Source organism: Odocoileus virginianus, chromosome 22, assembly GCF_023699985.2.
Source record: "Odocoileus virginianus isolate 20LAN1187 ecotype Illinois chromosome 22, Ovbor_1.2, whole genome shotgun sequence".
In the NCBI taxonomy this organism is placed as follows: domain Eukaryota; kingdom Metazoa; phylum Chordata; class Mammalia; order Artiodactyla; family Cervidae; genus Odocoileus; species Odocoileus virginianus.
Window position 1 is genome coordinate 32,405,583 of NC_069695.1, and position 12,347 is coordinate 32,417,929.

General features: G+C 45.1%; 1 protein-coding gene across 1 annotated transcript in view; it reads left to right on the forward strand.

The window, feature by feature from the left end:
* Positions 1–1,561: 1,561 nt before the first annotated feature.
* The window catches only part of RNF125 (ring finger protein 125), a 44,004-nt gene continuing 33,218 nt past the window's right edge, over positions 1,562–12,347 (forward strand). Inside the window, exon 1 of the mRNA XM_020912619.2 lies at positions 1,562–2,134. Coding sequence (XP_020768278.2) covers positions 1,971–2,134 — 164 coding nt within the window. The 5' untranslated portion in view covers positions 1,562–1,970. The remainder of the gene's footprint in view (positions 2,135–12,347) is intronic.

Here is a 12,347-nt window from a genome sequence, read left to right on the forward strand (position 1 = left end):
GGACAGGTGGGAATCAAAGGAGGGTTTTTTTCTTTTACAGAAAACAATAGTTATCTTTCCTTCACTCCTGTATCCATTTTCTCAGCAAGCCCCTTTAGGTTTCTGTCAAAATATATCCCAAACCTGTCCATCTCTCACCTACTACCCAGAGAAGCCCCTGGTTCTGCCACTATTATCCTCACTTGGACTCATTCAGTAGCCTCCTAACTGGTTTCTCTGCTTCCATTCTTATTTTGTTTTTGTCTTTTCCAAACCACACAGCAGTCAAGAGTACATCAAACACAGCACCTGGAATAAAACCCAGATTCTCGGTTCTGGCCTGAAAAACTGAGTATGATCAGACCTGTCTCCCATCTCATCTCATCACATTTACACTCCTAGCGCCCCATGCTCCAGCTCCACACCCTTCTTTTTGGGCTGGTTGTTATTGTTGTTCTGGCCTGGTTCACAATTCCCAGAGCTTAGCAAGTTTCTCCCTAAATCTTGGAGTGTTTGGCTCCTTTTCATTATTCATGACTCTACTCAAATATCACCGGAAACCAAAAAGTCTTCCCTGACCTTCTTAGGCTCACTGCCCCAATCTTCATTCCCAGTTCCATCTTCCTCTTGGCTCTTATTATCTGAAATGAACAAGTTCATTTATTTATTTACTTGTTGATTCCTTATATTGCCTCATTAAAAGTAAAATATGGGCAAAACGGGGTGAAGTGTATAGGATTATTGTTTATTATTGTATGTGTGTATTGCATATGCACACTATGTGTTATAATGGATTCTCTTTTAATAAGAACATGAATCTGTAATTGTTGCTGTTGCGTGCCTGCTCAGTTGTGTCCGACTCTTTGAGACCCCATGCGCTGTAGCTCACCTGGCTTCTCTGTCCATGGGATTTTCCCAGGCAAGAATATTGGAGTGGGTTGCTATTTCCTATTCCAGGGGATCTTCCCGGCCCAGGGATGGAACCCGGCATCTGTTGCCTCTCCTACATTGGCAGGAGGATTCTTTACCAACTGCGCCACCTGGGAAGCCCTGAATCTATGATTATCTTCCCCCCAAATGCTTTTTAAGTAAGTTCTTTGAGAACTGGGATTTTTGTTTGCTTGTTGACGGAGACCGTCACGCAGTGGGCACTAAAGTTTTATTAAATGCGTGAATTAATAACGGATATATTTGGTCATAAATATTCAAAAGAGGATGGAGGGGGGAGTACAAACAACAGCAGGAGATCCTAAGGTGAGGAAATTGGGCGGGGAGCGGGCAGCGGGGGTTGTGGGGTGGGGCGGTTGGGACGGGGGAGGGGGACGCTCCTAGAACTTAGCACTGGAATCCCTGTCCTAGAGTTGGGACTCTATTCGGCTCCAAGAACTCTTTCCACTACTGCTTGCTACCTCTCCATTTATGGAGTGTTGATTAGATGACGGAAGTAGTGACTAGCACTTTCTTAGGAGACGCTCGTAGATCGTCTCTGTGGCTACAGCAGTAATCAGAACATTGCAAGGCAGAGAGGACCATCACCTTACAAGTGGGTGTTCCCCGACTGCGTTCAGGCAAGACCACGCCCGCACTTTCATTCACTCGCTCTAGTGGTTCGGAAGGAGGAGTCGCGCGATTGCCGGCGAGGCTCGCAGCCAGCCCAGGTCCCCGGCTCTGCAGTTGAGGTGTCAGATTTCAATCCTCCAGGGCCCGGGGACTTCTGGCGTGCCCCGTGCTCCCCGCCGCCGCCGCCTCCCAGCCTAGACTAGGGCAGCGAGCGGAGGGAGGTTCACTCCGGCCGCGGCCGCACACTCGGCCTGCCGTAGAGCCAGGCTGGGCGCAGCGACCGAGGCTGCTCCCGGGCTGCGCGGGCTGGGCGCGCGGGGAGGCGGCGATCGCAGTTGGGCCGGGACTTCCTTCCTCCACCGCAGGGCAACAAAACAAGCCGGCCGCAGGCACCAAGCTCTTGGCGATCGTCAGGGGCCGGAGGCGCAGGGATGGGCTCCGTGCTGAGCAGCGATAGCGGGAAATCCGCGACCGCCTCGGCTACCCCACGGGCCCTGGAGCGCCGGGGGGACCCCGAGCTGCCCGTCACGTCCTTCGACTGTTCCGTGTGCCTGGAGGTGTTGCACCACCCCGTTCGGACCCGCTGTGGCCACGTGTAAGTGCCGGGGGAGCTGGGTTTGCGCGCCCACCCCGCCCTGGGTCGGGGGTGGTGGTGGGGGGAAGTGATGCTAGGGGAGCCGTGGGGATGGGGGATTGAGAAGACAGCGCTTGGAGGAGACTGATGCGGGGAGAGACCTGGACCTGCCGAGGGCGGACCACTGGGAAAGTGCCCAGTCGGAAAGTGACACAGGATTTCGGGGGTGGGAGGGAGAAACACCAACCAGCGGGCCCTGCAGCGCCCCCCGAGGGTCGCCTTCTCCGGCAGCCCAGGTGCGGAGCCCCCGGGACGCGGATCCAGGGCTGGCGAGCTGAGGAGGGTGCGCAGGGCTGGAGAAGCGGCACGCGCCGGGACCCCAGGCGGGGACTCGGCGGAGCGCAGTGACCGCTCCCCTCGGTTAATCGCGCGGCGCTTCCCTCTCCGCCCGGAGCTGGGGTTGGTTTTGTTTTGCTTGCTCTGTGCACGTGTGGTCCAGAACGCCTGCCGAGGCTGGTCTGTTGAGCAGGCAAGGATCTGTGCAAAGTGTCCTTCCACCCCAACTTCCCTTTTCCAACACAGACGCCCAGGTCCCTCAAAGAACCGTCAGATTGGACCGTCCAAGTGACTTTCCGTGGCCTTTAGAGTTTAACCAGCCGCGTGGGGTCTGGGGCTTAAATATGTACCCCCAAGCCCGTGAATGCAGCCTTTTAAAGCCCAGTCACCCGAGTGACGAAGGTTGCTGACTACCTGCGTTGCGCACCGCCCCCTCACACGGTAGGAAGTAGAGATAAAAATAACTGTCTTAAAAACCACATACACGCTTTGTAACGAAAACGCTCTGGGAGCGCACAGCTGTGGTCGTTTCTACGAAGAGTTTAAAACAAAATCTCTGTATAAAATTGGCACCTCCTTAACGTGTGCCCGAGTAACTAGTAGTTGGGGGGTTGGGTCTGTGAGTTTGTGTTCTGTTCGTTTAAAAAGCTTTCTTCCGGTGGATGCATTGGGTGTGTGACTGGGCGTGTGGGTGAGATTGGCGAGGGGCGGGCGGGGCAGATTTCCTAGAGCCTAAGTGAAAACCCACTTAATGTCTTCTTTGGATCACCGACTAGTCTGATGAAGCTCCGAGGCAGTAAGTGCTTTTTTGGCTTACCGGGGGAAAGGAAGTGTCATAAATTATGAATGCAAGTGCACAAAACGTCTTTAAAAGGACTTAGGTGGTCCTTGACACCTATAGCCTAGCATCTGAGAAACAGTTTTCAACTCCCAAAAGCCGAGCAGAGAGCCAGGGAGAAAAATCTGCACCCCACACAATGTTCAATGCAAGAGTGCCCCTGGGCATTATTTTGTGGCTGTATTTTCAGGGCCTGTCGTTTCAGCTTTGCACTTTAAATTCAAGGCTAATTTACCTCCTGTCTGATACCTGATGTAGTTTCCTAGCCCTCCACATTGACATAATTCCCCCGATGCCAAGACAGAAGCCAAGATGTTATTCTGTCATGTATGAAATATATTGATTAGTTCTGAGCAGTAATAACCCTCAGAATAATTACATTTAAATTTAGTCTGTTTAGGGCTTACCTGGTGGCTCAGGGGTAAAGAACCTGCCTGCCAATGCAGAAAACCTAAAAGACGCGGGTTCGATCCCTAGTCTGTATCAGAGTTAAAGCTTTCCGGTTGCGCGGAACACACACGGTGGGCATCGAGTCTGTACGACTTTCTTTTGTAGGACTGAACTGGGTAGCATTGCTATTGGAGGTTGTTATCTGATGGTTTTCCCTAGTTTGGATTTTTGAATGCTGCAGCTTATTATGTGCAGTGTTTTGCTTCTGTTAAAGGGTAATAAAAACTTGTGAAATGTTAAATCCTGTGTTTAATCTTTTTCTTTGTTAGAGTGAATAGGAAACCAGCAACTGGAAAAAAAAAAGCCATGAAGTAGCACAAGGGCTGGACAAATCACCTTCCCTCACTTTACTGTTCTTTGTTTTGACAAAGCTGTGTCCATTGTTCTGGCCGTGGGCACAATTTCCATATTCCTACTTTTGGCAAATGTACTTGGGTCTTTTCCACTTTGTCAGTGTTAACTAGAGTCCCTTCTGCTCTGGAGATGGTGAGTCCGCCTAACGCCACTTGTACTTCCTAAATGAATTACTCTCTCCCATTGAACTTAAATTGAAAAATGAGGAAAGGAAATGAAACCACTATATTATCCCAGACTTAAGCTAATTTCCAAACTTAGTAAACTAGGTTGTTTATGCTAATTTCGGTTTATAAACCAGTTTCAAGTTGAGCAAATATAATATGGCAACAATACCTTGAATGAATATGTATGTACTGGGATGGAGTAAAACAGTGAGCTTGATAGAAAGCAGAATTTGAAGTTCTATCTGCCAGTAACCAGCTGTGTAATCATCACTCTGCTTAATCTTTTTGAATGCTAGTTTCTTCATTTGTAAAATGAGGTGTCATGAAATTTCTATGGGTATTCAAAATGTAAAAGTTTAAAACATAGTTGGTTTTTTTAATTGGAGTATAGTTGATTTACAATGTTGTGTTAGTTTCAGGTGTCAAAACATAGTTTCTGTTTCCGTCTAAGTCATTCCATAAAGCAAGCAAAAACCCAGTTATGGATTTTCTATCTCTGGATTTCTTTCGGAATCAAACTGGGCCACAAGAAGATAAATCTGTGACGTTTCCAAGATGTCCCAGATAGTCTTACTTCTTTCTTCCTTTGGTGGACTTTAAGAAGTTCCATTTTAATGTTCTGACATCACTTGTACTGCCCTATCAGTTGTAAAAATAGATTTGGAGGCTGAGACTTCCTCCCTCTGCCTTATCTTTTGTTATCAGTGAGCTGGGGAAAGAGGGAGTAGATGAGTTGAAACTGTATACGTGAAACTAAAAGGGAATCTGATTTAGTATTTAAAAGAAATATTCAGAGAAATTTGGTATGGCAGATACAGAGGGAGACAAAAGTGGAAGATAGATGAAGGGGGCCAGAGTTTTGCTCCGGAGGAAGTTAGTGACCTCATGATTAGGCCTGTTGAATGTATAGTAGTCTCATAGGGAGACATCTAAACAGAAGTGTCCTGGGACTTCCCTGGTGGTCCAGTGGCTAAGACTCTGAGCTACCAATGCAAGGGACCCAAGTTCAATCCCTGGTTGGGGAACTAATATCCTAACTAACAGTTTGCATGCTGTAAATATAAGATTTTGTATGCTGCAACTAAGACCTGGTGTGGGCAAATAAGTAAATAAATACAAGATGCTTTTGAACTGTGGTGTTGGAGAAGACTCGAGATTCCCATGGACTGCAAGGAGATCAAACCAGTCAATCCTAAAGGAAATCAGTCCTGAATATTCATTGGAAGGACTGATGCTGAATACTGAAGCTCCAGTACTTTGGCCACCTGATGTGAAGAGCCTACTCATTAGAAAAGACCCTAATGCTGGGAAAGATTGAGGGCAGGGGGAGAAGGGGGCAACTGAGGATGAGATGGTTGGATGGCATCAGCGACTCAATGGACATGAATTAGAGCAAAGTATCCAGGAGATAGTGGAGCACAGAGGAGCCTGTCATGATGCAGTCAATGGTATCGCAAAGAGTCAGACACGACTGAGTGACTAAGCATAGAATAATTGATATGTAACATTAGTTTCAGGTGTATAACATGATTTGATTTTTGTAAATACTGCAAATTGATCACCACCCAAAGTCTAATTAGCACTGTCAGAATATATGCTTAACAAAATTTGTCTTTCTCATGATGATTAACTTTTAAGATCTATTCTCTTGGCATCTTTCAGCAATCCAGTATCATTAACTATAGTTACCATGTTCTGTATTCTGTCCTATGACTGACTTATTTTATAGCTCAAAGTTTGTATCTTTTAGAATTCCCTGATCATCCAGAGTTTAAGACTTGGCGCTTTCACCGCAGGAGATTCCTGTTGGATCCCTGGTCAGGTAACTAAGATCCCACATGCCGCAGAGCAACTAAAAGCCTGCCCAGGTCAACTGTTGAGCCTGTGAGCCCCAACTAGAGAACCCATGCACCACAACAAAGATCCCACATGCCGGCAACTAGGACTCCGTGCAGCCAAATGAATAAATATTTTTTTAAAACTACTAAAAACAAAAAAAAACAAAAAAACTACTAAAAATTATTTTAGAAAATAAGTATTTTTCAGGGAAGAGGGACCACGTAATCCATGATGCTTTAAACGGCAAGTGCATGAAGCCTGGGAATTGACCACTGGGTTTACTAAATGTGGAGGCTGTGGGTGGCCTTGTGAAGAGTAGTTTAAGTGGGATGTGGGCTCCAAAGCCTAATTGGAGTGGGTTCACAAGGGATCAGAGAATCAAGTGAGAGATGGGGAGTATCGAAAGCCCTTTCATGGAGTTGGGAGGCAAAGGGAGGAGAGAGATTGGGGCAATCACTGGTAAAAGATGTGGGATCAAGAGCATCTTCTTTTAAAAAAAGAATGGAATGTTTTGTCTGCTGATGGAAATAACCAATAGTGAGATGCACAGGAGCAAAGAGAGAATTGATGCACAGGAGAAAAGAGAGAATTGCAGAGCTATGATTTTCAATGGAGGGGGAGGCTGGCCTTAGGTAGGGGAATGGACAGTTCATCAGTATAAGAGGATGTAGAATATTAAATGGGCACAGATCCAAGTAGTTGAATTGAAGTGGTGGGAGGTCATGGAAGTTCCCCATGTGATTGCAGATTATCACTGATGTAATATTTGACCTGTGATTTGATTTTTTTTATTGAACTGTAGTTGCTGTACAATATTCTGTGTTACAGATGTACAATATAGTCATTAATAATTTTAAAGGTTATACTCCATTTATAGTTATTATAAAATATTGGCTATATTCCCCATGTTGTATAATACATCTTTGTAACCTATTTTATACCTAATAGTTTGTACCTCTTAATCCCCTAATCCTAAATTGCCCCTCCCCCTTCCCTCTCTCCAGTAGTAACCTCTAGTTTGTTTTCTATATCTGTGAGTCTGCTGCTTTTTTATTCTCTAGTTGTATTTTTTTGATCTCACATGTAAGTTGTATCATATAGTATTTGTTTTCCTCTTACTTATTTCACGTAGCATAATGCCCTCTGAATCCACGCATGTTGCTATAAATGGCAAAATTCCATTCTGTTTTATGGCTGAGTAGTATTTCATTCATCTTCTTCATCCATTCATCTCTTTTTTTTTTCCATCCATTCATCTCTTGATGAACACTTAGTTTGCTTCCATATCTTGACTATTGTAAATAATGTTGATATAAACATTGGGGTTGTGTGTATCTTTTTGAATTTGTGTTTTCATTTTTTTCAGATATATACCCAAGAGTGGAGTTACTAGATCATATGGTAACTCTATTTTTAATTTTTTGAGAAATTTCCATGCTGTTTTCCACAGTGCCTGCACCAATCTACATTCCCACCAACAGTGTATGAGGCTTCCTTTTTCTCCACATCCTCACCAACATTTGTTATTTGTGTTTATTGGTGATGCCATTTTGATAGATGTGAGGTGATATCGTGATTTTGATCTACATTTCCCTGATGATTAGCAGTCTTGAGCATCCTTTCATGTGCTTCTTGACCTGTGATTTGATTTTAAGGTAAAACTTTGCAGTTTAAACATAAGCCTTCTAGGACCCTGATGCTAAAACAAATGCATATAGAATGCCTCCTCCTTCTAATGTACTTGGGTAAGCATCACTCAAAATACGATGATTGGGAATGCTCTGGCAACGCAGTGGTTAAGACTCTGCTCTTCCAATGCAAAGGGCTTGGGTTTGATCCCTGGTTGGGGAACTAAGATCCCATATGCTGAGCAGCGTGACCAAAAACAAAGTGAGCGTGGAGGGGAAAATAGGATGATTGGAGTCTTTTGTACCATCTAGACCCATAACTCTTAAGAGCTGTTGTTCTAATAAAGGAATGCCACTTTCTACATTGCCACTGCTCTAAGTTCCCAAGCTTAGTGAATGTTAAGTATTTTGAATTAATGAGTGACTCTAAGACAAAATTTGGATGCTTCTGTGAGCAGCACTTTGGACAACCACGTCATAGTGCCAGCCAACTGATGCTGTGGAGTTTGCGTCATAGATAGGAGTCCCATGATAGTTATTGAACTCCCTTCCTTTTATAGGGTTACTCAAGAATTTTAGAAAGATATGATTAAGCTGGCTTGAAATTTGCTTCATTTGATGATTGGACTGCTTGATGTTTACCTAGCAACATGAGTGTTGTCATAGGCTTGTTAAATATTAGTGATCTATTAAATTACACATTTTCCGACAAACAGAACCTAAATAATGATGCAGATTGAGTTTTTATACTGCACAAGATTCTCCATAGAATGTGACTACTGGCCTTAGGTTTTGATCCCTGGGTCAGGAAGATCCCCTGGAGAAGGGAATGTCTACCCACTCCAGTATTCTTGCCTGGAGAATTCCATGGACAGAGAATCCTGGTGGGCTACAGTCCATGGGGTCGTAAAGAGTTGGACATGACTGAGTGAATAACACTGGCCCTAGGACCAGCAGCACTACAGAGTCTCAGCCCCCAGTGCAGGTCTGCTGAATCTCAATCTGCATTTTCACAAGAGGCCCATGTGGTTTTTATCCATTTTCAAGTTTGAGAAGTACAGCCTCAAATAACCCTATTTAACTCTCAGTAAGATGCAACAGAGACATTACTTTGCCAACAAAGGTCCGTCTGGTCAAGGCTATGGTTTTTCCAGTGGTCATGTATGGATGTGAGAGTTGGACTATGAAGAAAGCTGAGCGCCGAAAAATTGATGCTTTTGAACTATGGTGTTGGAGAAGACTCTTGAGAGTCCCTTGGACTGCAAGGAGATCCAACCAGTCCATCCTAAAGGAGATCAGTCCTGCGTGTTCATTGGAAGGACTGACGCTGAAGCTGAAACTCCAGTACTTTGGCCACCTCATGCTAAGAGTTGATTCATTGGAAAAGACCCTGATGCTGGGAGGGATTGGGGGCGGGAGGAGAAGGGGACGACAGAGGATGAGATGGCTGGATGGCATCACTGACTCGATGGGCATGAGTTTGAGTAAACTCCAGGAGTTGGTGATGGACAGGGAGGCCTGGCGTGCTGTGATTCATGGGGTTGCAAAGAGTCGGACACGACTGAGAGACTGAACTGAACTGAACTGAACTGAACTGAAGATGCAACAAGTTGAGGACAGTGTTTGAGGGTTATAGAAAGGCACCCCTCTAAGATTGTAGATGAAAGGGAGTAAAATTTTCCTTAGGGAGTTAAATATAAAAATCAACATGTAATGAAGTGTAGATTCAATTTTCCGATGGCAGAGTCAATTTTTGGAGGCTAAATGATTTCCAGGATGGAGTAACCTCGTTGACTACATAAAAACATCAAAGGAAATTTCAAGGGACAGTGGCTGGGGGCCTGTGCCCTGAGAAGAACTGCACTTGGGCCTGTCCAGGCCAATCCAGCCATCAGCGGGAGAAGGGAGACTGGTTGTGTGTGTGTTTATTGCCTTATATCGGAGTTGTTGTTCAGTTGCTAAGTCATGTCCCACTCTTTTGTGACCCCATGGACTGGAGCCCGCTGGGCTCCTCTGTCCTTGGGATTTCCCAGGCAAGAATACTGGAGTGGGTTGCCATTTCCTTCTCTAGGGCATCTTCCTGATCTAGGGATCAACCCACATCTGCATTGGCAGGCAGATTCTTTTCCACTGAGCCACCAGGGAAGCCTTCATCCTCCCTTTAAATAACAATAGGAACTCCCCTTATTCTATTTATATGTTCCCCAAGGGACCCAAGATTTTCATTCAGCTTCATATTGGCCTTTCCACAGTGAAGCACCCCAGTGCTGAGAACATAAAGAAAACATTAGACCAACCACATGTTGCCAAGAGCCTCTTCCAGAACTGGGGATCTGGGATTTTGGGGATCACCTCTGGCTCCTTATCCTGCCTGTCTAGCCCTGGGCCCCATGGAGTCCCTAATGCATCCTTGATTCTACTAAGGGTGCAGTTTTCCCTCCTAAGATTATGGACATAACTTTAATTACCCAAGTCCTCAGCAACCCTTTCCCCATTTTCCTCCAATACCTTGCCGACTTTTTTGTTTTTTGAGTTTTATTGCTAATCACTTAATTAGAGAAACAGATTAGCAAAGGGGTTAATAAAATACACAATGGGGGTGGGATAATTAAGTTTCCAGCTGGTTTTGAAGTTCTTAGAATCATTGTCTAGTTCCTGATTGATGCAATCAGGAGCTGCAAGCTCAACAGAGGGGAGGCAAGTGGTCTGAGTGAGAGAGGAGGGTGGACGCCTACAGGAACGGACACCAATCCATGTGGCCACCTGGGAACCAAGTCCAGAGCTGCAGGAGACTTAGCTTTTCAAGAGAAGCCAAAACTTTGATTTCATGTGTGAAATCTTATTTTAAAGCAATGACAACTTGGGACTTCCCTGGCGGTCCAGTGGTTAAAACTCAAAAGCTTCCACTGCAAGGGGCACAGGTTCCATGCTGGATCCAGGAACTAAGATCCCGTGTGCTGCAAGGGGTGGCAAAAAAAAAGAGAGAGGGAAGCAATGACAACTCATTCAGAGTTGTTTTTTTCTTTTTTCTCATTCAGAATTTTTGAAAACATTAACTGAACCTTTAAAAATGCTGTTGACGTCCATCCTCAGCATTCGCCTACATTCTCCTCATTCTGATCATGTCTGTTGTGATTCATCATATAGTCTTATGTAGGGGAGCAGGAGGACAGACATGGGAATTCCTTATCTCCTTGGGCTTGTGTTCATTTTTACCCCGCGGGCTTTCCCAGATGGGGTAAAACACTTAGTTATTAGCGAGAACATTGGCCCCTGCCTTGAAAATTCTCCTTTGGCCCATTCCTCATAACCGATTCAGTTGTTTCAATCTGCTGACCTGTTCACTGAGTAGCTACTGGGTACCTGGGGCTGTGTGGGAGGGACGCTTACAGGACTCTGAATGGTTCTATGCAGTGTATGTTTCTGTGGTTTTCACACAGTGCTGTTAGTGAGGCATTTTTTGTTTTGTGGGGTTCTGTTTTTCAGCTTGATTGAGGTAATACGGTACATAATTGTATACAATTCTATAACCACCACCTCGAACAAGATCTAGGACAGTTAGTTCCTTTATCTTAAAACTTCCCTCGAACAGGTACACACTGCTATATATAAAATAGACAAACCGCAAGGATCTATATTCAAGGAACTATATTCAGTGTCTTGTAACATAATGGAAAAGAATCTGAAAAAGATATATATATATATATATATATATGTAAATATATAGGTATGACTGAATCACTTTGTTGTACACCTGAAGCTAACACAGCATTGTAAATCAACTATGTTTCAATTACCAAAAAAAAAAAAAAAACTAATTGAAAAGACATAACAACATCAGAAGAAAAAAAAAAGTCCCCTGGAATCCTTTGCGGTCAATCCACTCCCCAGGTACCACCACCTGCTTTCTGTCACTGAGTTCTGGACTCATACAGTAAATAGTCTTTTGTATTTGACTTCTTTTAGTTAGTAACGGGGCGTATATTTATTGTCATTTGGTCAACCCTAAACCCTTTGGCTCTGCTTTCCAAATCAATCCTAAACCTGTCTGTCCGCTTACAGTGTCTACTGCCACTTCGCTGGTCTGAGCCACCACCTTCTCTCTTTTTAAGAATAATTGTGTTTCTGTTTCTGGTTCTGCTGGAGTCCGTTGCTGTGTGGACTCTTCTCCAGCTCTGATGGACAGGCGCTGCTCTAGTTACGGTGCTCGGGCTTCTCCCTGTGTGGACTTTTCTCCAGCTCTGATTGACAGGCGCTACTCTAGTTACGGTGCTCGGGCTTCTCCTTGTGTGGACTTTTCTCCAGCTCTGATTGACAGGCGCTACTCTAGTTACGGTGCTCGGGCTTCTCCCTGTGTGGACTTTTCTCCAGCTCTGATTGACAGGCGCTACTCTAGTTACGGTGCTCGGGCTTCTCCCTGTGTGGACTTTTCTCCAGCTCTGATTGACAGGCGCTGCTCTAGTTACGGTGCTCGGGCTTCTCCCTGTGTGGACTTTTCTCCAGCTCTGATGGACAGGCGCTGCTCTAGTTACGGTGCTCGGGCTTCTCCCTGTGTGGACTTTTCTCCAGCTCTGATGGACAGGCGCTACTCTAGTTACGGTGCTCGGGCTTCTCCTTGTGTG